This window comes from Cuculus canorus, chromosome 32, assembly GCF_017976375.1.
Source record: "Cuculus canorus isolate bCucCan1 chromosome 32, bCucCan1.pri, whole genome shotgun sequence".
NCBI lineage: Eukaryota > Metazoa > Chordata > Aves > Cuculiformes > Cuculidae > Cuculus > Cuculus canorus.
In genome coordinates, this window is record NC_071432.1 from 899,166 (window position 1) to 923,187 (window position 24,022).

Below are 24,022 nucleotides of genomic sequence, written 5' to 3' on the forward strand. Positions count from 1 at the left end.
AACCATGGGGGACCCCCAAAAAACACAGGGGGAGCCCCCAAAAAAACCCGGGGGACCCCCAAAGTCCTGAGGGGACCCCAAAAACCATGGAGGGACCCCCAAAAGAGCTCGGGGGGACCCCCAAAGTCCTGAGGGGACCCCAAAACCACAGAGGGGACCCCAAAAAGAGCTCGGGGGGACCCCCAAAGTCCTGAGGGGACCCCAAAACCACAGAGGGGGACCCCAAAAAGAGCTCGGGGGGACCCCCAAAGTCCTGAGGGGACCCCAAAACCACAGAGGGGACCCCAAAAACCTCGGGGGGACCCCCAAAAAACCATGGGGGGACCCCCATAGTCCTGAGGGGACCCCAAAAAACATGGGGGGACCCCCAAAACCATGGGGGGGACCCCAAAACCCCCGGGGGGGACCCCAAAAGGCCTCACCTTGAGCAGAATCTCCACAGTGAAGATGGAGGTGAAGGCGTAGTCGAAGTAACCCAAAATCTGAGGGGGAAAAGGGGGATCCCAGTGCTCCCAGTTCATCCCAGTAAGAACCAGTGCCCTCCCAGTGCCTCCCAGTTCATCCCAGTGCCTCCCAGTTCATCCCAGTAAGAACCAGTGCCCTCCCAGTGCCCTCCCAGTTCATCCCAGTGCCCTCCCAGTTCATCCCAGTAAGAACCAGTGCCCGCCCAGTGCCCTCCCAGTTCATCCCAGTGCCCTCCCAGTTCATCCCAGTTCATCCCAGTGCCCTCCCAGTGCCTCCCAGTTCATCCCAGTTCATCCCAGTAAGAACCAGTGCCCTCCCAGAGCCTCCCAGTTCATCCCAGTGCCCTCCCAGTGCATCCCAGTGAGAACCAGTGCCCTCCCAGTGCCTCCCAGTTCATCCCAGTGCCCTCCCAGTGCATCCCAGTAAGAACCAGTGCCCGCCCAGTGCCCTCCCAGTGCATCCCAGTAAGAACCAGTGCCCTCCCAGTGCCCTCCCAGTTCATCCCAGTAAGAACCAGTGCCTCCCAGCGCCCTCCCAGTTCATCCCAGTAAGAACCAGTGCTCCCAGTTCCTCCCAGTGCCTCCCAGTGCCTCCCAGTTCATCCCAGTAAGAACCAGTGCTCCCAGTTCCTCCCAGTGCTCCCAGTTCCCTCCCAGTCCCAGTCTCTGTGCTCGCTATGACCCATTTGTGCCTCAATCCCAGTGCTCCCAGTGCTCCCAGTGCTCCCAGTCCCAGTTCCCAGTTAGATGAAGGCCACAGCCCTCCCTTCCAGTGCCTCCCAGTTCATCCCAGTACCTCCCAGTAAGAACCAGTGCTCCCAGTGCCTCCCAGTCCCAGTCTCTGTGCTCACTATGACCCATTTGTGCCTCAATCCCAGTGCTCCCAGTGCTCCCAGTCCCAGTTCCCAGTTAGACGAAGGCCTCAGCCCTCCCTCCCAGTGCCTCCCAGTTCCCTCCCAGTTCATCCCAGTAAGAACCAGTGCTCCCAGTGCCTCCCAGTTCCCTCCCAGTCCCAGTCTCTGTGCTCGCTATGACCCATTTGTGCCTCAATCCCAGTGCTCCCAGTGCTCCCAGTGCCAATTCCCAGTTAGATAAAGGCCACAGCCCTCCCTCCCAGTGCCTCCCAGTACCTCCCAGTAAGAACCAGTGCTCCCAGTGCCTCCCAGTGCTCCCAGTGCCTCCCAGTCTCTGTGCTCACTATGACCCATTTGTGTCTCAATCCCAGTGCTCCCAGTGCTCCCAGTCCCAATTCCCAGTTAGACAAAGGCCTCAGCCCTCCCTCCCAGTGCCTCCCAGTACCTCCCAGTAAGAACCAGTGCTCCCAGTGCCTCCCAGTCCCAGTCTCTGTGCTCACTATGACCCATTTGTGCCTCAATCCCACTGCTCCCAGTGCCCCCAGTGCTCCCAGTCCCAGTTCCCAGTTAGACGAAGGCCTCAGCCCTCCCTCCCAGTGCCTCCCAGTTGCTCCCAGTTCCCTCCCAGTAAGAACCAGTGCTCCCAGTGCCTCCCAGTGCTCCCAGTTCCCTCCCAGTCCCAGTCCGTGTGCTCGCTATGACCCATTTGTGCCTCCATCCCAGTGCTCCCAGTGCTCCCAGTGCTCCCAGTCCCAATTCCCAGTTAGACGAAGGCCACAGCCCTCCCTCCCAGTGCCTCCCAGTGCCTCCCAGTTCCCTCCCAGTAAGAACCAGTGCTCCCAGTGCCTCCCAGTGCTCCCAGTTCCAGTCTCTGTGCTCGCTATGACCCATTTGTGTCTCAATCCCAGTGCTCCCAGTGCTCCCAGTCCCAGTTCCCAGTTAGACGAAGGCCTCAGCCCTCCCTCCCAGTGCCTCCCAGTTCATCCCAGTTCCCTCCCAGTAAGAACCAGTGCTCCCAGTGCCTCCCAGTGCCTCCCAATCCCAGTCCGTGTGCTCACTATGACCCATTTGTGCCTCAATCCCACTGCTCCCAGTGCTCCCAGTGCTCCCAGTCCCAATTCCCAGTTAGACGAAGGCCTCAGCCCTCCCTCCCAGTGCCTCCCAGTTCATCCCAGTGCCTCCCAGTTCCTCCCAGTGCTCCCAGTTCCCTCCCAGTCTCTGTGCTCACTATGACCCATTTGTGCCTCAATCCCAGTGCTCCCAGTGCTCCCAGTGCTCCCAGTCCCAATTCCCAGTTAGATGATGGCCACAGCCCTCCCTCCCAGTGCCTCCCAGTGCCTCCCAGTTGCTCCCAGTTGCTCCCAGTGCTCCCAGTCTGACGTGGTTCCGGGGCGAGTGGGCGCGGACGGGGTCTTCGGCGGCGAGGGAGACGCTGCTCAGGATGATGAAGACGAGGATGAGGTTGGTGAAAACGTGGTGGTGGATGAGGGCGTGGCAGCGCACCCGCAGCCTGGCGGACCAGTACAAACCAGTATAAACCAGTATAAACCAGTATGGACCAGTATGGAGCAGGGCCACAGCCCCAGCGCTCCCAGGGACCCATTCCCAGTGCTCCCAGTGCCAACAGTGCCCCCAGTTCCAGCGCTCCCAGTGCCCGCCCGCAGCCGGATGGACCAGTATAAACCAGTATAAACCAGTATAAACCAGTACGGACCAGTATGGAGCACTGCCGCGGCCCCAGCGCTCCCAGGGACCCATTCCCAGTGCTCCCAGTGCCAACAGTGCCCTCAGTTCCAGTGCTCCCAGTGCCCGCCCGCAGCCGCATGGACCAGTATAAACCAGTATAAACCAGTATGGACCAGTATAAACCAGTATAAACCAGTAGGAACCAGTATGGAGCAGTGCCGCAGCCCCAGCGCTCCCAGGGACCCATTCCCAGTGCTCCCAGTGCCAACAGTGCCCCCAGTTCCAGTGCTCCCAGTGCCCGCCCACAGCTGGATGGACCAGTATAAACCAGTATAAACCAGTATGGACCAGTATAATCCAGTATAAACCAGTATAAAGCAGTATAAACCAGTACGGACCAGTATGGAGCACTGCCACAGCCCCAGCGCTCCCAGGAACCCATTCCCAGTGCTCCCAGTGCCAACAGCGCCCCCAGTTCCAGTGCTCCCAGTGCCCGCCCGCAGCCGCATGGACCAGTATAAACCAGTATAAACCAGTATAAACCAGTATGGACCAGTATAAACCAGTATGGACCAGTAGGAACCAGTATGGAGCACTGCCGCAGCCCCAGCGCTCCCAGGGACCCATTCCCAGTGCTCCCAGTGCCAACAGTGCCCTCAGTTCCAGTGCTCCCAGTGCCCGCCCGCAGCCGCATGGACCAGTATAAACCAGTATAAACCAGTATGGACCACTGCCCCATTCCCAGTGCCTCCCAGTCCCCCTCTCACGGGTCACTCCCCCCTCCCCAGTCCCTCCCAGTGCCTCCCAGTGTCCCCCAGTGCCCCCTTGACGGGTCACTCCCCCCTCCCCAGTGCTTCCCAGTCCCTCCCAGTCCCTCCCAGTGCTTCCCAGTCCCTCCCAGTCTCCCCCAGTGCCCCTCAGTCCCTCCCAGTGCCCCTCTCACGGGTCACTCCCCCCTCCCCAGTCCCTCCCAGTGCCTCCCAGTGCCTCCCAGTGTCCCCCAGTGCCCCCTTGATGGGTCACTACCCCCTCCCCAGTGCTTCCCAGTCCCTCCCAGTGCCCCCCAGTCCCTCCCAGTACCCCTCTCACGGGTCTCACCCCCTCCCCAGTCCCTGTCAGTCCCTCCCAGTCCCTCCCAGTCCCTCCCAGTGGTTCCCAGTCCCTTCCAGTACCCCTCTCACGAGTCACTCCCCCCTCCCCAGTCCCTCCCAGTCCCTTCCAGTCCCTCCCAGTGATTCCCAGTCCCTCCCAGTCCCCCTCTCACGGGTTGCTCCCCCCTCCCCAGTCCCTCCCAGTCCCTCCCAGTGCCTCCCAGTACCCCTCTCACGGGTCAGTCCTCCCTCCCCAGTCCCTCCCAGTCCCCCCCAGTGCCCCCCAGTGCCCCCTTGATGGGTCACTCCCCCCTCCCCAGTGCCCCCCAGTCCCTCCCAGTGCCTCCCAGTCCCTCCATCATGGATCAGTGCCCCCTCCCCAGTCCCTCCCAGTGCCTCCCAGTGCCCCCCAGTCCCTCCCAGTACCCCTCTCACGAGTCACTCCCCCCTCCTCAGTCCCCCCCAGTGCCCCCCAGTCCCTCCCAGTGCCCCCCAGTGCCCCCCCCAACAGTCCCTCCCCAGTCCCCCCCAGTGCCCCCCAGTGCCTCCCAGTCCCTCCCAGTGCCTCTCAGTCCCTCCCCAGTGCCTCCCAGTCCCTCCCAGTCCCTCCCAGTGCCCCCATTATGGACCAGTGCCCCCTAGTCCCTCCCAGTGCTCCCAGTCCCTCCCAGTGCCCCCATTATGGACCAGTGCCCCCTCCCCAGTGCCTCCCAGTCCCTCCCAGTCCCTCCCAGTACCCCTCTCACGGGTCTCTCCCCCCTCCCCAGTCCCCCCAGTCCCCCCCAGTGCCTCCCAGTGCTCCCAGTGCCCCCCAGTCCCCACATCACGGCTCAGTGCCCCCTCCCCAGTGCCCCCCAGTGCCCCCCAGTCCCTCCCAGTCCCTCCCAGTGCTCCCAGTGCTCCCAGTTGCTCACGGGTTGGTGCTGCTGAGGAGGAAGAAGGCGCTGCCCTCGGGGATTGGGGCCACTTTGGCTTTGGGGGGCGGTTCCTCGGGGGGCTCCGAACGAGACCCCCCCCGCGACCCCCCCTCCTCGGCACCTGTGGAACCCCAATGTCACCCCAGTGTCACCCCCAGCACTCCCAGTATCTCCCAGTGTCTCCCAGTATCCCCCAGTGTCCCCCACGGTGCTCTCAGTGTCTCCCAGTATCCCCCCAGTGTCTCCCAGTATCCCCCAGTGTCTCCCATTGCTCCCAGTGTCCCCCAGTGTCTCCCAGTATCCCCCAGTGTCCCCCACGGTGCTCCCAGTGTCTCCCAGTATCCCCCCAGTGCTCCCAGTAACCCTTCGCCCGACTTCCTGCTCACCTTCCTCCTCTTCTTCCTCCTCTTCCTCTTCCTCTTCCTCCTCTTCTTCCTCCTCCGGCTGCTCCCCCTCAACCTTTGGGGGGCAAAAAAGGGGGGAACGGAGGAGATTTGGGGGTGTCTGGGGGGGAAAAGGGGGGCTCTGGGAGGGAAAAGGGGGAGAAAAGGGGGGGAAAAGGGGGGGATTTGGGGGTGTCTGGGGGGGAAAAGGGGGGGACGGAGGGGATTTGGGGGGGAAAAGGGGGGGAAAAGGGGGGGATGGAGGGGATTTGGGGGGGAAAGGGGGGGAAAGGGGGGGACGGAGGGGATTTGGGGGGGAAAGGGGGGGAAAAGGGGGGGACGGAGGGGATTTGGGGGGGTCCGGGGGGGAAAAGGGGGGGACGGAGGGGATTTGGGGGGGAAAGGGGGGGAAAGGGGGGGACGGAGGGGATTTGGGGGGGAAAAGGGGGGGAAAAGGGGGGGACGGAGGGGATTTGGGGGGAAAAGGGGGGGACAGAGGGGATTTGGGGGGGAAAAGGGGGGGAAAAGGGGGGGACGGAGGGGATTTGGGGGTACAGGGAAGGTTTGGGGGGGCACAGGGGGGATTTTGGGGTACATTGGGGGGGTTTTGGGGGGCACAGGGGGGATTTGGGGGTAAATTGGGGGGGTTGGGGGGCACAGGGGGGATTTGGGGGTACATTGCGGGGTTTGGGGGGCACAGGGGGTGATTTTGGGGTACATTGGAGGGGTTTGAGGGGGATTTGGGAGGATTTGGGGGTACATTGGGGGGGTTTGGGGGGGATTTGGGGGTACATTGGGGGGGTTTGAGGGGGATTTGGCGGGGATTTGGGGGTACATTGGGGGGTTTGGGGGGCACAGGGGGCATTTGGGGGTACATTGGGGGGGTTGGGGGGGATTTGGGGGTTCAGAGGGGGTTTGAGGGGGGCAGTTGGGGTCCCCCCAAATTCACCTTCACTCTCACATCGCTGTTTCCGGGTTCGGATTCTGTCTCTTCGGACTTCTCTCTGTAATGGGGGGAGAAAAAGGGGGTACAGAGAACCCCAAAAAGGGAGTGAGGAACCCCCAAAAGGGAGTGAGGGACCCCCAAAAGGGGCTCAGGAACCCCCAAAAAGGGAGTGAGGGACCCCCAAAAGGGAGTGAGGGACCCCCAAAAGGGGCTCAGGAACCCCCAAAAGGGGCTCAGGACCCCCAAAAAGGGACTCAGGACCCCCCAAAGGGGCTCAGGACACCCCAAAAAGGGGCTCAGGACACCCCAAAAAGGGACTCAGGACCCCCTAAGGGACCCCCAAAAAGGGACTCAGGACCCCCCGAAAGGGACTCAGGACCCCCCAAAAAGGACTCAGAACCCCAAAAAGGGACTGAGGATCCCCCAAAAAGGGACTCAGGACCCCTAAAAGACCCTCAAAAAGGGACTGAGGACCCCCCAAAGGGACTCAGGAACCCCAAAAAGGGACTGAGGACCCCCGAAAAGGACTCAGGACCCCCAAAAGACCCCCAAAAGGGACTCAGGAACCCCAAAAGGGACTCAGGAACCCCAATAAGGACTGAGGACCCCCCAAAAGGGACTCAGGACCCCCAAAAAGGGACTGAGGATCCCCCAAAAAGGGACTCAGAACCCCTCAAAAGGACTCAGGAACCCCAAAAGACCCCCAAAAAGGGACTGAGGACCCCCGAAAGGGACTCAGGCCCCCCAAAAAAGGACTCAGGACCCCTCAAAAGGACTCAGAACCCCCAAAAGACCCCCAAAAAGGGACTTAGGACCCCCTGAAAAGGACTCAGGACCCCCAAAAAGAGACTGAGGACCCCCCAGTAAGGACTGAGGACCCCCCAAAAGGACTCAGGACCCCCAAAAAGGGACTGAGGACTCCCCAATAAGGACTGAGGACCCCCCAAAAGGACTCAGGACCCCCAAAAAGGGACTGAGGACTCCCCAATAAGGACTGAGGACCCCCCAAAAGGACTCAGGACCCCAAAAAGGGACTGAGGACTCCCCAATAAGGACTGAGGACCCCCCAAAAGGACTCAGGACCCCCCAAAAAGAGACTGAGGACTCCCCAATAAGGACTGAGGACCCCCCAAAAGGACTCAGGACCCCAAAAAGGGACTGAGGATCCCCCAATAAGGACTGAGGACCCCCCAGAAGGACTCAGGACCCCAAAAAGGGACTCAGGAACCCCAAAAAGGGACTGAGGACCCCCCAAAAGGGACTCAGAAACCCCAAAAGGGGACTGAGGACCCCCAAAAAGGGACTCAGGACCCCCTAAAAGGGACTCAGACCCCCCCAAAAAAGGACACAGAACCCCCAAAAGACCCCCAAAAAGGGACTGAGGACCCCCCAAAAGGACTCAGGAACCCCAAAAGGGGACTGAGGACCCCCCCAAAAGGACTGAGGACCCCCCAAAAAAAGGACTCAGAACCCCCCAAAAAAGGACTCAGGACCCCTCAAAAGGACTCAGAACCCCCAAAGGACCCCCAAAAAGGGACTCAGGACCCCTGAAAAGGACTCAGGGCTCCCAGAAGGGACTCAGGACCCCCCAAAAGGGACTCAGGAACCCCCAAAAGGGACTCAGGACACCCCAAAAGGGACTGAGGACCCCCAAAAAGGGATTGAGGACCCCCCAAAAGGGACTCAGAACCCCTCAAAAGGACTCAGGAACCCCAAAAGACCTTCAAAAAGGGACTCAGGACCCCCCAAAGAGGACTCAGGACCCCCTGAAAGGACTCAATACCCCCAAAGGACCCCCAAAAGGGACTCAGGAACCCCCAGAAAGGACTCAGGACACCCCAAAAGGGACTCAGGACCCCCCAAAAGGGACTGAGGACCCCTCAAAAAGGGACTCAGGACCCCCAAAGAGACTGAGGACCCCCAAAAGGGACTGAGGACCCCCCAAAAGGGGCCTGAGGCCCCCCGAAAGGACCCCCTCACGTTTTGCCGCCCCCTCCGCCGATGCTGTCGCCGTCGGCCAAATTGTCCACCGCGATGGCCAAGAAGACGTTGAGGAGAATGTCTGCAGAACCCAGTGCTCCCAGTTACCTCCCAGTATCCCCCAGTATCCTCCCAGTATCCCCCAGTATCCTCCCAGTATCCTCCCAGTATCCTCCCGGTTCCCCTCTACCCCCTCCCTGGTGGCTCCAGTCTTCCCAGTCCCTCCCAGTACACCACGATTCCGGTCCCAGTCCCTCCATCTCCACTCCCAGTCCCTCCCAGTTCGCCTCTGCCCCATTCCCAGTTCCTCCCAGTTACCCTCTGCCCCATTCCCAGTCCCTCCCAGTCCCTCCGAGCCCATCCCAGTGCTCCCAGTCCATCCCAGTCCCTCCCAGTTCCCCCCTAGATCCCCTGCGCCCCTCTCCCAGTCCCTCCAAGCTCATCCCAGTGCTCCCAGTTCCTCCCAGTCCCTCCCAGTTCCCCTGCATCCCACTCCCAGTCCCACCAAGAGCTCCCAGTCCCTCCCAGTTCCCCTCTGGTGCTCCCAGTACCTCCCAGTTTCCCTCTGTGCCCCTTTCCCAGTCCCTCCCAGTGCTCCCAGTCCCTCCCAGTCCCCCCCATCCCTTTCCCAGTCCCTCCCAGTGCTCCCAGTGCCCCCCTATCCCTTTCCCAGTCCCTCCCAGTGCTCCCAGTTCCCCCCCCTATCCCTTTCCCAGTCCCTCCCAGTCCCCCCCCTATCCCTTTCCCAGTCCCTCCCAGTGCTCCCAGTCCCCCTCTATCCCTTTCCCAGTCCCTCCCAGTGCTCCCAGTTCCCCCCTATGCCTTTCCCAGTCCCTCCCAGTGCTCCCAGTCCCCCTCTATCCCTTTCCCAGTCCCTCCCAGTCCCTCCCAGTGCTCCCAGTCCCCCCTCTATCCCTTTCCCAGTCCCTCCCAGTGCTCCCAGTCCCCCCCCCATCCCTTTCCCAGTCCCTCCCAGTGCTCCCAGTCCCCCCCTATCCCTTTCCCAGTCCCTCCCAGTCCCTCCCAGTGCTCCCAGTGCTCACGCACAGTTCCCGCAGATGAAGAGGATAACGAAGTAGACGCAAACGAGCATTCCCGGGAAAACGGGACCCCCGTAGGCCATAATCCCATCGTACATCACCGCGTTCCAGTCTTCGCCCGTCAGGATCTGGGGGGGACAGAGCACCCCAAAACCTCAGCACCCCTCCCAGTGCTCCCAGTACCCCCTCCCAGTGCTCCCAGTACCCCCCCCCCACTGCTCCCAGTTCACCGCCACCTCCAGCACAGAGCACAATCGAACTGCAGAGGCTACAGGACCACTTTTGGGGTCCCCCCCATGGGGTTTCGCATGGATTTTGGGGTCCCTCATGGGTTTTAGGGTCCCCCCATGGGGTTTCTCATGGATTTTTGGGGTCTCTCATGGATTTTGGGGTCCCCCATGGGTTTTGGGGTCCCTCTATGGTGTTTCTCATGGCCTTTGGGGTCCCCCCATGGGGTTTCTCATGGATTTTTGGGGTTCCTCATGGATTTTGGGGTCCCCCATGGGTTTTGGGGTCCCTTCTATGGGGTTCCTCATGGATTTTGAGGTCCTTCATGGGCTTTGGGGTCCCCCATGGGGTTCTTCATGGGTTTTAGGGTCCCCCCATGGGGTTCCTCATGGGTTTTGGGGTCTCTCCTGGATTTTGGGGTCCCCCATGGGGTTCTTCATGGGTTTTAGGGTCCCCCCATGGGGTCCCTCATGGGTTTTGGGGTCCCCTGTATGGGGTTCCTCATGGATTTTGGGGTTCCTCATGGGTTTTGGGGTCCCTTCTATGGGGTTCCTTATGGGTTTTGGGGTCCCTCTATGGGGTTTCTCATGGATTTTGGGGTCCCTCGTGGGTTTTGGGGTCTCCTATGGGGTCCCTCATGGATTTTGGGGTCCCTCTATGGTGTTTCTCATGGCCTTTGGGGTCCCCCCATAGGGTTCCTCATGGGTTTTGGGGTCTCTCATGGATTTTGGGCTCCCCCATGGGGTTCCTCATGGGTTTTGGGGTCCCCTCTATGGGGTTCCTCATGGATTTTGGGGTCCCCTCATGGGGTTCCTTATGGCTTTTGGGGTCCTTCTATGGGGTTCTTCATGGATTTTGGGGTCCCTCATGGGGTTCTTCATGGGTTTTAGGGTCCCCCCATGGGGTCTCTCATGGGTTTTGGGGTCTCTATGGGGTTCCTCATGGATTTTGGGGTCTCTCATGGATTTTGCGGTCCCCCATGTGGTCCCTCATGGATTTTGGGGTCCCCCATGGGGTCCCTCATGGCTTTTGGGGTCCCTCTATGGTGTTCTCATGGCCTTTGGGGTCCCCCCATGGGGTTTCTCATGGATTTTGGGGTCCCTCATGGGCTTTGGGGTCCCCCATGGGGTTCTTCATGGCTTTTGGTGTCCCCTCTATGGGGTTCCTCATGGGCTTTGGGGTCCCCCCATGGGGTTCCTCATGGGTTTTGGGGTCCCCTCTATGGGGTCCCTCATGGGTTTTGGGGTCCCCTCATGGGGTTCCTTATGGCTTTTGGGGTCCTTCTATGGGGTTCTTCATGGATTTTGGGGTCCCTCATGGGGTTCTTCATGGGTTTTAGGGTCCCCCCATGGGGTCTCTCATGGGTTTTTGGGGTCCCCCATGGGGTCCCTTCATGGCTTTTTGGGGTCCCTCTATGGTGTTCCTCATGGATTTTGGGGTCCCTCATGGATTTTGGAGTCCCCTCTATGGGGTTCCTCATGGATTTTGGGGTTCGTCTCATGGTTTTTTTGGGTTCCCCTCACCATTTTTTGGGTTCTCCTCACGAGTTTTTGGGGTTCTCCTCATGAATTTTGGGTTCTCCTCACGTTTTTTTGGGTTCCCCTCAGGTTTTTTGGGTTCCCCTCAGGTTTTTTGGGTTCTCCTCATGTTTTTTGGGTTCTCCTCATGAATTTTGGGGTTTCCTCAAAGTTTTTTTGGGTTCTCCTCACATTTTTTTTGGGTTCTCCTCCTAATTTTTGGGTTCTCCTCATGGGTTTTTGGGGTTCTCCTCATGAGTTTTGGGGTTTCCTCAAAGTTTTTTTGGGTTCCCCTCAGGTTTTTTGGGTTCTCCTCACGTTTTTTTGGCTTCTCCTCATGCATTTTGGGTTCTCCTCGTGGTTTTTGGGGTTCTCCTCATGTTCTTTTGGGTTCTCCTCCTAATTTTTGGGTTCTCCTCATGGGTTTTTGGGTTCTCCTCACATTTTTTTGGGTTCTCCTCACGTTTTTTGGGGTCCCTCATGGGTTTTTTTGGGGGGTTCGGGGGTTTGGGACTCACCTGGAAGACGGTGAGGAGCGCTTGAGGGAAGGTATCGAAGGTGCTCCTCTTGGTTTGGGTCTCATCGAAGCTGAAGCGTCCCCCGAAGAGCTGCATTCCCAGGAGGGCGAAGATGATGATGAAGAGGAAGAGGAGGAGCAGAAGGGACGCGATGGACTTCATGGAGTTCAACAAAGAGCCCACGAGGTTACTCAGCGACGACCAATGCCTGTGGAGCACCACCAGAACCTCAGGAGGACCTCCGGGACGTTGGATGGAGTTTGGAGGACATTGGATGGAGTTTGGTGGACATTGGATGGAGTTTGGAAGACATTGGATGGAGTTGATGGACATTGGATGGAGTTAATGGACATTGGATGGAGTTGATGGACATTGGATGGAGTTTGATGGACATTGGATGGAGTTTGATGGACATTGAATGGAGTTTGGTGGACATTGGATGGAGTTTGGTGGACATTGGATGGAGTTAATGGACATTGGATGGAGTTTGATGGACATTGGATGGAGTTTGGTGGACATTGGATGGAGTTTGGTGAACATTGAATGGAGTTTGGAGGACATTGGATGGAGTTAATGGACATTGGATGGAGTTTGGTGGACATTGGATGGAGTTTGGAGGACATTGCATGGAGTTGATGGACACTGGATGGAGTTGGTGGACATCGGATGGAGTTTGATGGACATCGGATGGAGTTTGATGGACATTGGAAGGAGCTTGATGGACATTGGATGGAGTTTGATGGACATTGGATGGAGTTTGGAGGACATTGGATGGAGTTTGGTGGACATCGGATGGAGTTAATGAACATTGGATGGAGTTTGATGGACATTGGATGGAGTTTGATGGACATTGGATGGAGTTAATGGACATTGGATGGAGTTAATGGACATTGAATGGAGTTTGGTGGACATTGGATGGAGTTTGGAGGACATTGGATGGAGTTTGATGGACATTGGATGGAGTTTGGTGAACATCGGATGGAGTTTGGAGGACATTGGATGGAGTTTGATGGACATTGGATGGAATTGAGGGACATTGGATGGAGTTTGGTGGACATTGGATGGAGTTTGATGGACATTGGATGGAGTTGATGGACATTGGATGGAGTTAATGGACATTGGATGGAGTTTGATGGACATCGGATGGAGTTTGGTGGACATTGGATGGAACTGATGGACATTGGATGGAATTGATGGACATTGGATGGAGTTGATGGACATTGGATGGAGTTTGATGGACATTGGATGGAGTTAATGGACATTGGATGGAGTTTGGAGGACATTGAATGGAGTTTGATGGACATTGGATGGAGTTTGGTGGACATTGGATGGAGTTTGGTGGACATTGGATGGAGTTTGATGGACATTGGATGGAGTTTGATGGACATTGGATGGAGTTGATGGACATTGGATGGAGTTTGGTGGACATTGGATGGAGTTTGATGGACATTGGATGGAGTTGATGGACATTGGATGGAGTTTGAGGGACATTGGATGGAGTTTGATGGACATTGGATGGAGTTTGGAGGACATTGGATGGAGTTTGGTGGACATTGGATGGAGTTTGGTGAACATTGGATGGAGTTGATGGACGTTGGATGGAGTTGATGGACGTTGGATGGAGTTTGATGGACATCGGATGGAGTTTGGAGGACATTGGATGGAGTTTGATGGACATTGGATGGAGTTTGATGGACATTGGATGGAGTTTGATGGACATTGAATGGAGTTAATGGACATTGGATGGAGTTTGGTGGACATTGGATGGAGTTTGATGGACATTGGATGGAGTTTGGTGGACATTGGATGGAGTTTGATGGACATTGGATGGAGTTTGGTGGACATTGGATGGAGTTTGATGGACATTGAATGGAGTTTGGTGGACATTGGATGGAGTTTGATGGACATTGGATGGAGTTTGGTGGACATTGGATGGAGTTTGATGAACATCGGATGGATTTGATGAACATCAGATGGAATTTGATGGACATTTTGAAGTTCCAAAACCCCAACCTGGTAACTTTGAAGACCCTCAGCAGTCGAACGCATCGTAGGACGGAGATCCCCAAAGGTTCCATCGCTCCTCTTTCCACCAACGCCGTCTCCAAAACTCCACCGCAGACCACGAAGCAGTCGAAGCGGTTGAAGAAACTCGTGAAGTAGATGGTGGGGCCCAACGCGTACAACTTCAACACCATCTCAGCGCCAAAGAGGGACAATAAGGCCTTGTTGGCGTAAGCTATGGAGATCCAAACCCATCACCATGGTGGTTTTTGGGGTCCCCCCTGATGGGATTTGATTCCATTTTTGGGGTTCGGTTTGATTTTGGGGGGGTTGGAGAAGGTCTTACCTTGAGTTTGGGTCAACCACAACGGTTGTCCGTGATGTTCCGAAGCGATGGTTAAAGTGTTGAGGAAGACCAAGAGGAGAACCGTCCAATAGAAGGAGACGGATTTCACCGCTCCGCGACAACGCCGACGCCAAAGGCGGTTCAGGCGGCGAAGGCGACGGCTGCCGGGGGCGGGGGGGGAAAGATGGAAAGAGACCCCCCCGGGAGGTTGAAGAACCCCCCCAGGGAGGTCAAAGACCCCCCAATAAGGTCTATGGCCCCCCCCATGAGGTCTATGACCCCCCCAAGAGGTCAAAGACCCCCCCATGAGGCTGAAGACCCCCCCCTAAGACCAAAGAACCCCCAATAAGGTCTAAGACCCCCCCATGAGGTCAAAGACCCCCCCATGAGGCTGAAGACCCCCCAATAAGGTCTATGACCCCCCCATGAGGTCAAAGACCCCCCAATAAGGTCTAAGACCCCCCCCATGAGGTCAAAGACCCCCCCCAAAAGAACAAAGACCCCCCCAATGAGGTCTATGACCCCCCAATAAGGTCTAAGACCCCCCCATGAGGTCAAAGACCCCCCCCAAAAGGCCAAAGACCCCCCCCAGGAGGTCTATGACCCCCCAATAATGAGGTCTAAGACCCCCCCATGAGGCTGAAGACCCCCCCATAAGGTCAAAGACCCCCCCATGAGGCCAAAGACCCCCCCATGAGGTCAAAGACCCCCCCAAAAGGCCAAAGACCCCCCCAATGAGGTCTATGACCCCCCAATAAGGTCTATGACCTCCAATAAGGCCAAAGACCCCCCCAATAAGGCCAAAGACCCCCCCATGAGGCTGAAGAACCCCCCATAAGGTCTATGACCCCCCAATAAGGCCAAAGACCCCCCTCCATGAGGCCGAAGACCCCTCCATGAGGTCTATGACCCCCCCAAAAAGCCTAAGACCCCCCCAGAAGGCCTTTAACCCCTCTATATGGTCTATGACCCCCCCAAGAGGTCTATGACCCCCCCCAAAAGGCCAAAGACCCCCCCATGAGGCCAAAGACCCCCCAATAAGGTCTAAGACCCCCCCATGAGGCCAAAGACCCCCCCCCATGAGGTCTATGACCCCCCCCAAAAAGCCTAAGACCCCCCCCAGAAGGCTTTTAACCCCTCTATATGGTCTATGACCCCCCCATGAGGTCTATGACCCCCCAATAAGGCCAAAGACCCCCCCATAAGGTCTATGACCCCCCCATGAGGCCGAAGACACCCCAATAAGGTCTAAGACCCCCCCAATAAGGTCTATGACCCCCCCACAAGGCCGAAGACCCCCCCAAAAGCCTAAGACCCCCCCCCACAAGGCCTTTAACCCCTCTATATGGTCTATGACCCCCCCATGAGGCCAAAGACCCCCCCACGAGGCTGAAGACCCCCAATAATGTCTAAGACCCCCCCCAAAGTCTAAGACCCCCCCATGAGGCCTAAGACCCCCCCCCCCGAGGCACAGCCCCCCCCCCTTTTTTTTGGGGTTCCCTCCTTTCTTCCTCACTCACCAGAATTTGGTCTTAGTGATTTTGCCGCTGCGGAGGGAAAGGTGCAAAGTTACCCCAAAATCTGAAGGGGGAGAGAGGGGATTTGGGGTGCTGGGGGGGCTTATTGGGGTGCTGGGGGGAGGTTTTGGGGTGCTGGGGGCCATTTTTGGGGTGCTGGGGGAGGTTTTGGGGTGCTGAGGGCCATTTCTGGGGTATTGGGAGCCATTTCTATGGGGCTGGGGGTGGTTTTGGGGTACTGAGGGCCATCTTTGGGGTGCTAAGGGCTATTTTTGGGGTGCTGGTCACTATTTTGGGGTGCTGGAGGCCATTTTTGGGGTACTGGGGGCCATTTTTGGGGTGCTGGAGGTGGTTTTGGGTTCCTGGGGGCCATTTTTGGGGCTCTGGAGGCCATTTTTGGGTTCCTGGGAGCCATTTTGGGTTCCTGGGAGCCATTTTTGTGGTCTTGGGGGCCATTTTTGGGGTACTGAGGGCCATTTTGTGGTCTCAGGGGCCGTTCTTGAGGTACTGAGGGCCATTTTTGGGGTGCTGGGGCCCATTTTTGGGGGGCTGGCGGCCATTTTTGGGTTCCTGGGAGCCATTTTTGGGTTCCTGGGAGCCATTTTTGTGGTCTTGAGGGCATTTTAGGGGTACCGAGGGCCATTTTGTGGTCCTGGGGGCCGTTTTTTGGGTTACTGAGGGCCATTTTTGGGGTACTGAGGCCTATTTTTGGGGTGCTGGCGGCCATTTTTGTTGTCTCGGGGGCCATTTTTTGTAGTGCTGGAGGTGGTTTTGGGTTCCTGGGAGCCATTTTTGTGGTCTTGTGGGCCGTTTTTGGGGTACTGAGGGCCATTTTGTGGTCCTGGGGGCCGTTCTTGGGTACTGGCAGCCATTTTTGGGGTACTGAGCACCATTTTTTGGGGCGCTGGCGGCCATTTTTGTTGTCTTGGAGGCCATTTTTGTAGTGCTGGAGGTGGTTTTGGGTTCCTGGGAGCCATTTTTGTGCTCTCGGGGACTGTTTTTGGGGTACTGAGAGCCATTTTGTGGTCTCGGGGGCCATTTTTGGGGGTACTGAGGGCCATTTTTGGGGTGCCGGGGTCAGTTTTTGGGGTGCCGGGCTCTCACAGGCATCGCTCGCAGGCCGTGGGCTGCGTTTCGTCGTCTCCGACCGTCTCCGTGTTGACCGAGGTGGTTTCGCTGCCGGGAAGGCTGGCTGCGATCCGCACGGAACCTCTCAACGCTCCGAAGGGAACGCCGGGATCCAAAACAAAAACGGGGGGTTAGGGGGGGACCCCAAAATCGAGGAGGGGCCGTTACCGTGAGTGTCGGTGGAGTGACTCGTGTGGCGAAGCCATTTGAGGCGCGGTTTGCGTTTGCCCATCAGCTCTTCGGCCGTCATGCCTGCGGGGAGCCGTGCCGCCAGGTTTTGGGGGGCTCCGGAGGGTTTTGGGGGGTCTCAGAGAGGTTTGGGGGGGTCTCAGAGGGTCTTTGAGGGGTGTCAGAGGGGTTTTGGGGGGATCTGGAGGGTTTTGGGGGGTCTCAGAGAGCTTTTGGGGGGTCTCAGAGGGTCTTTGAGGGGTGTCAGAGGGCTTTTGGGGGGATCTGGAGGGTTTTTGGGGGTCTCAGAGAGGTTTTTGGGGGGTCTCAGAGGGTCTTTGAGGGGTGGTAGAGCAGTTTTTGGGGGTCTCAGTGAGGTTTTTGGGGGGTCTCGGAGGGTTTTTGGGGGGCGGGTAGAGGGGTTTTGGGGGATCCGGAGGGTTTTGGGGGGGCTGAGAGCTTTTGGGGGGTCTCGGAGGGTTTTTAGGGGTGTCAGAGGGGTTTTGGGGGGGATCTGGAGGGTTTTGGGGGGTCTCAGAGAGGTTTTGGGGGGTCTCAGAGGGTTTTTTGAGGGGCGGTAGAGGGGTTTTGGGGGATACGGAGGGTTTTGGGGGGGCTCAGAGAGGTTTGGGGGGGTCTCAGAGGGTCTTTGAGGGGTGTCAGAGGGGTTTTGGGGGATCTGGAGGGTTTTGGGGGGGCTCAGCGAGGTTTTGGGGGGGTCTCAGAGGGTTTTTGAGGGGCGGTAGAGGGGTTTTGGGGGGATACGGAGGGTCTTGGGGGGGCTCAGAGAGGTTTTGGGGGGTCTCAGAGGGTCTTTGAGGGGCGGTAGAGGGGTTTTGGGGGGATCCGGAGGGTTTTGGGGGGGCTCAGAGTGGTTTTGGGGGGTCTCAGAGGGTCTTTGAGTGGTGGTAGAGGGGTTTTGGGGGGTCTCAGAGAGGTTTTGGGGGGTCTCAGAGGGTTTTTGGGGGGGCGGTAGAGGATTTTTGGGTGGCACTGGAGGGGTTTCGGGGGGTCTCAGAGGGTTTTTGGGGGGATCTGGAGGGTTTTGGGGGGTCTCAGAGAGGTTTTGGGGGGTCTCAGAGGGTCTTTGAGGGGCGGTAGAGGGGTTTTGGGGGATACGGAGGGTTTTGGGGGGCTCAGAGAGGTTTTGGGGGTCTCAGAGGGTCTTTGAGGGGTGTCAGAGGGTTTTTGGGGGGATCTGGAGGGTTTTGGGGGGTCTCAGAGAGGTTTTGGGGGGTCTCAGAGGGTCTTTGAGGGGTGGTAGAGCGGTTTTGGGGGGTCTCAGTGAGGTTTTGGGGGGTCTCGGAGGGTTTTTGGGGGGCGGTAGAGGGGTTTTGGGGGGATCCGGAGGGTTTTGGGGGGGGCTGAGAGCTTTTGGGGGGTCTCGGAGGGTTTTTAGGGGTGTCAGAGGGTTTTTGGGGGGATCTGGAGGGTTTTGGGGGGTCTCAGAGAGGTTTTGGGGGGTCTCAGAGGGTTTTTGAGGGGCGGTAGAGGGGTTTTGGGGGGATACGGAGGGTTTTGGGGGGGCTCAGAGAGGTTTTGGGGGTCTCAGAGGGTCTTTGAGGGGTGTCAGAGGGTTTTTGGGTGGATCTGGAGGGTTTTGGGGGGGCTCAGAGAGGTTTGGGGGGTCTCAGAGGGTCTTTGAGGGGTGGTAGAGGGGTTTTGGGGGGTCTCAGTGAGGTTTTGGGGGGTCTCAGAGGGTTTTTGAGGGGCGGTAGAGGGGTTTTGGGGGGATACGGAGGGTTTTGGGGGGGCTCAGAGAGCTTTTGGGGGGTCTCAGAGGGTCTTTGAGGGGTGTCAGGGTTTTTGGGGGGATCTGGAGGGTTTTTGGGGGGTCTCAGAGAGGTTTTGGGGGGTCTCAGAGGGTCTTTGAGGGGCGGTAGAGGGGTTTTGGGGGTCTCAGCGAGGTTTTGGGGGGTCTCGGAGGGTTTTTAGGGGTGTCAGAGGGTTTTTGGGGGGATCTGGAGGGTTTTGGGGGGTCTCAGAGAGGTTTGGGGGGGTCTCAGAGGGTCTTTGAGGGGCGGTAGAGGGGTTTTGGGGGGATCCGGAGGGTTTTGGGGGGGCTCAGAGAGGTTTTGGGGGGTCTCAGAGGGTCTTTGAGGGGTGTCAGAGGGTTTTTGGGGGGATCTGGAGGGTTTTGGGGGGTCTCGGAGGGTCTTTGAGGGGCGGTAGAGGGGTTTTGGGGGTCTTAGAGAGGTTTTGGGGGGTCTCAGAGGGTTTTTGGGGGGCGGTAGAGGGGTTTTGGGGGTTGGTGGAGGGGTTTTGAGGGGCACTGGAGGGTTTTTGGGGGGCGGGTAGAGGGGTTTTGGGGGTGTCAGAGGCTTTTTTGGGGTTCACCGGATGTTTTTTGGGGGTGTCAGAGGGTTTTTGGGGTTCACGGATGGTTTTTGGGGGTTCACAGATGGTTTTTGGGGGTCAGCGGATGGTTTTTGGGGCTGTCAAAGGGTTTTCTGGGGTTCAGTGGAGGGTTTTTGGGGGTCAGTGGATGTTTTTTGGGGTTCAGTGAAGGCTTTTGGGGGGATTTCACGGATGGTTTTTGGGGTTCAGTGGATGTTTTTTGGTGTTCACGGGAGGGTTTTTGGGGTTCAGTGGATGGTTTTTTGGGGTTCACGGGAGGGTTTTTGGGGGTCAGTGGATGTTTTTTGGGGTTCAGTGGAGGGTTTGGGGGTTCACAGATGGTTTTTGGTGTTCACAGATGGTTTTTGGGGTTCAGTGGATGGTTTTGGGGGTTCATGGGATGGTTTTTGGGGTTCACAGGAGGGTTTTTTGGGGCTCAGTGGATTTTTTTTGGGGTTCAGGGGAGGGGTTTTGGGGTTCAGTGGAGGGTTTTTGGGGGTTCACGGATGGTTTTTGGTGTTTCAGGGGAGGGCTTTTGGGGCTGTCAGAGGGTTTTTTTGGGGTTCAGGGATGGTTTTGGGGTTCAGTGGAGGGTTTTTGGGGTTCAGTGGATGTTTTTTGGTGTTCACGGGAGGGTTTTTGGGGTTCACGGGAGGGGTTTTGGGGTTCACGGGAGGGGTTTTGGGGTTCAGGGGAGGGGTTTTGGGGGGTTCACAGATGGTTTTTGGGGCTGTCAGAGGGTTTTGGGGTTCAGGGGAGGGTTTTGGGTTTCACGGATGGTTTTTTGAGGTTCAGTGGTGGGTTTTTGGGGTTCAGGGGATGGTTTTTGGGGTTCAGGGGAGGGTTTCTGGGGATCAGTGGATGTTTTTGGGGGTTCAGGGGATGGTTTTTGGGGTTCACGGATGGTTTTTGGGGTTCAGGGGATGGTTTTTTGGGGTTCAGTGGATGTTTTTTGGTGTTCATGGGACGGTTTTTGGGGTTCAGTGGATGTTTTTGGGGTTCAGGGGAGGGTTTTTGGGGTTCAGGGGAGGGTTTTTGGTGTTCAGTGGAGGGTTTTTGGGGGTTCACGGATGTTTTTTGGGGGTTCACGGAGGGTTTTTGGGGTTCACGGGAGGGTTTTTGGGGGTTCACAGATGGTTTTTGGGGCTGTCAAAGGGTTTGGGGGATTCACGGATGGTTTTTGGGGTTCAGGGATGTTTTTTGGGGTTCAGTGGATGGTTTTTGGGGTTCAGGGATGGGTTTTGGGGTTCAGGGATGGTTTTTGGGGTTCAGGGGAGGGTTTTTGGGGTTCAGTGGATGGTTTTTGGTGTTCACGGGAGGGTTTTTGGGGGTTCAGGGGAGGGGTTTTGGGGGTTCACAGATGGTTTTTGGGGCTGTCAGAGGGTTTGGGGGATTCACGGATGGTTTTTGGGGTGCAGGGGATGTTTTTTGGGGTTCAGTGGATGGTTTTTGGGGTTCACGGATGGTTTTTTGGGGTGCAGGGATGGTTTTCGGGGTGCAGGGGATGGTGTTTGGGGGTCACGGACGGTGCGCGTCGTGGTGGTCCTCGAGGTCCTCTGCGTGTGTGATCCACTCCATGTAGCCCCGAAGGTCCTCCTCCAACTGCTGCTTCTCCCGCAGCTTCTGGAAGTCTCCGCGCGCTTTGGCCTTCTCGCGCTCCTTGGAAAACTCCCTGGGAAACGCCCAGCGGCACTAATTACACCCTAATTACACGCTAATTACACGCTAATTACACACTAATTACACTCTAATGACACACTAATACTGTAGTAATGACACAATGATGCATTAATGACACTATAATGCATTAATGACACTAAGAACACACTAACGATGCACTAATTACACACTAATTACACTAATTACACTAATTACACACTAATAACGCACTAATTACACATTAATAATGCACTAATGATGCACTAATGATGCACTAATGACACGATGCATTAATGATGCACTAATTACACACTAATAATGCACTAATGACACACTAATAACGCACTAATGATGCACTAATGATGCACTAATGATACGATGCATTAATGATGCACTAATTACACACTAATAATGCACTAATGACACACTAATAACGCACTAATGACACACTAATGAAACACTAATAACGCACTAATGACACACTAATGATGCACTAATGACACGATGCATTAATGATGCACTAATTACACACTAATAACGCATTAATTACACACTAATAATGCACTAATGACACACTAATGATGTACTAATGATACGATGCATTAATGATGCACTAATTACACACTAATAACGCACTAATGACACACTAATAATGCACTAATTACACACTACTAATGCACTAATGATGCACTAATGACGGACTAATGATACGATGCATTAATGATGCACTAATGACACACTAATAACGCACTAATGACACACTAATAATGCATTAATGACATACTAATGATGCACTAATGATACGATGCATTAATGATGCACTAATTACACACTACTAATGCACTAATTACACATTAATAACGCACTAATAACGCACTAATGACACACTAATGATACGATGCATTAATGATGCACTAATGACACACTAATAACGCACTAATGACACACTAATAACGCACTAATGATGCACTAATGATGCACTAATGATACGATGCATTAATGATGCACTAATTACACACTAATAACGCACTAATGACACACTAATAATGCACTAATGAAGCACTAATGATGCACTAATGATACGATGCATTAATGATGCACTAATGACACACTAATAACGCACTAATGACACACTAATAATGCACTAATGACATACTAATGATGCACTAATGACATACTAATGATGCACTAATGATACGATGCATTAATGATGCACTAATTACACACTAATTACACTCTAATTACACACTAATGACACTCTAATTACACACTAATGATGTAGTGATGGCACAATGATGCATTAATGGCGCTAAGAACACACTAACGACGCACTAATTACACACTAATTACACTAATTACACACTAATAACGCACTAATGACACACTAATAACGCACTAATGACACACTAATAACGCACTAATGACGCACTAATGATACGATGCATTAATGATGCACTAATTACACACTAATAACGCACTAATTACACACTAATAATGCACTAATGACACGCTAATAACGCACTAATGACACACTAATGATGCACTAATGACACGATGCATTAATGATGCACTAATGACACACTAATAACGCACTAATGACACACTAATAACGCACTAATGATGCACTAATGATGCACTAATGATACGATGCATTAATGATGCACTAATGACACACTAATAACGCACTAATGATGCACTAATGATGCACTAATGATACGATGCATTAATGATGCACTAATTACACACTAATAATGCACTAATGACACACTAATGATGCACTAATGACATACTAATGATGCACTAATGATACGATGCATTAATGATGCACTAATTACACACTACTAATGCTCTAATGACACACTAATAACGCACTAATGATGCACTAATGGTGCACTAATGACACAATGCATTAATGATGCACTAATGACACACTAATAACGCACTAATAACACAGTAATAATGCACTAATGACGCACTAATGATACGATGCATTAATGATGCACTAATGACACACTAATAACGCACTAATGACACACTAATAATGCACTAATGACATACTAATGATGCACTAATGATACGATGCATTAATGATGCACTAATTACACACTACTAATGCACTAATTACACATTAATAACGCACTAATGATGCACTAATGGTGCACTAATGACACAATGCATTAATGATGCACTAATGACACACTAATAACGCACTAATAACACAGTAATAACGCACTAATGAAGCACTAATGATGCACTAATGATACGATGCATTAATGATGCACTAATTACACACTAATAACGCACTAATGACACACTAATAATGCATTAATGACATACTAATGATGCACTAATGACACGATGCATTAATGATGCACTAATTACACACTAATAACGCACTAATTACACAGTAATAACGCACTAATGACACATTAATGATGTACTAATGACACGGTGCATTAATGACACACTGATTACACACTAATTGCACACTAATAAAGCACTAATAAGGCACTAATGACGCACTAATGGTACACTAATAACGCATTAATGATGCACTAATGAAACATTAATGATGTACTAATGACGCACTAATGACGTACTAATGATACGATGCATTAATGACACTAATTACACACTAAGGACACACTAATTACACACTAATAACGCACTAATGACACACTAATGATGCACTAATGACACATTAATGATGCACTAATGACACGATGCATTAATGACACACTAATTACACACTAAGGACACATTAACGATGCACTAATGATGCACTAATGATGTACTAATGAAGCACCAATGACACTAACGACACACTAATGACACTAATGATGCTCTAATTACACACTAATGATGCACTAATGACACAATGATGCATTAATGACACTAAGAACACACTAATGATGCACTAATTACACAATAAGGACTCACTAACGATGCACTAATGATGCATTAATGACGCATTAACAACACTAACAACGCACTAATGACACTAATGATGCACTAATTACACACTAATGACGCACTAATGACACTAACAACGCACTAATGACACTAATGACGCACTAATTACACACTAATGACGCACTAATGACACTAACAACGCACTAATGACACTAATGACGCACTAATTACACACTAACGACGCACTAATGACGCATTAATGATGCACTAATGACACGATGCATTAATGACACACTAATTACACACTAAGGACACATTAACGATGC

General features: G+C 54.5%; 1 protein-coding gene across 3 annotated transcripts in view; it reads right to left on the bottom strand.

Annotated features, from left to right (window-relative positions):
* CACNA1F (calcium voltage-gated channel subunit alpha1 F) overlaps positions 1 to 24,022 on the bottom strand; it is an 83,294-nt gene that overhangs the window by 48,079 nt on the left and 11,193 nt on the right. For all 3 annotated transcript variants that reach the window (XM_054052182.1, XM_054052181.1, XM_054052183.1), the window contains exons 9-22: positions 20,651 to 20,796; positions 16,788 to 16,871; positions 16,596 to 16,683; positions 15,495 to 15,521; positions 13,975 to 14,135; positions 13,638 to 13,863; positions 11,625 to 11,832; positions 9,369 to 9,489; positions 8,322 to 8,403; positions 6,345 to 6,399; positions 5,399 to 5,471; positions 5,010 to 5,133; positions 2,699 to 2,828; positions 423 to 482 (exon numbers count right to left, since the gene is read on the bottom strand). In XM_054052182.1, the coding sequence (XP_053908157.1) occupies positions 423 to 482; positions 2,699 to 2,828; positions 5,010 to 5,133; positions 5,399 to 5,471; positions 6,345 to 6,399; positions 8,322 to 8,403; positions 9,369 to 9,489; positions 11,625 to 11,832; positions 13,638 to 13,863; positions 13,975 to 14,135; positions 15,495 to 15,521; positions 16,596 to 16,683; positions 16,788 to 16,871; positions 20,651 to 20,796 (1,585 nt within the window). The remainder of the gene's footprint in view (positions 1 to 422; positions 483 to 2,698; positions 2,829 to 5,009; positions 5,134 to 5,398; positions 5,472 to 6,344; positions 6,400 to 8,321; positions 8,404 to 9,368; positions 9,490 to 11,624; positions 11,833 to 13,637; positions 13,864 to 13,974; positions 14,136 to 15,494; positions 15,522 to 16,595; positions 16,684 to 16,787; positions 16,872 to 20,650; positions 20,797 to 24,022) is intronic.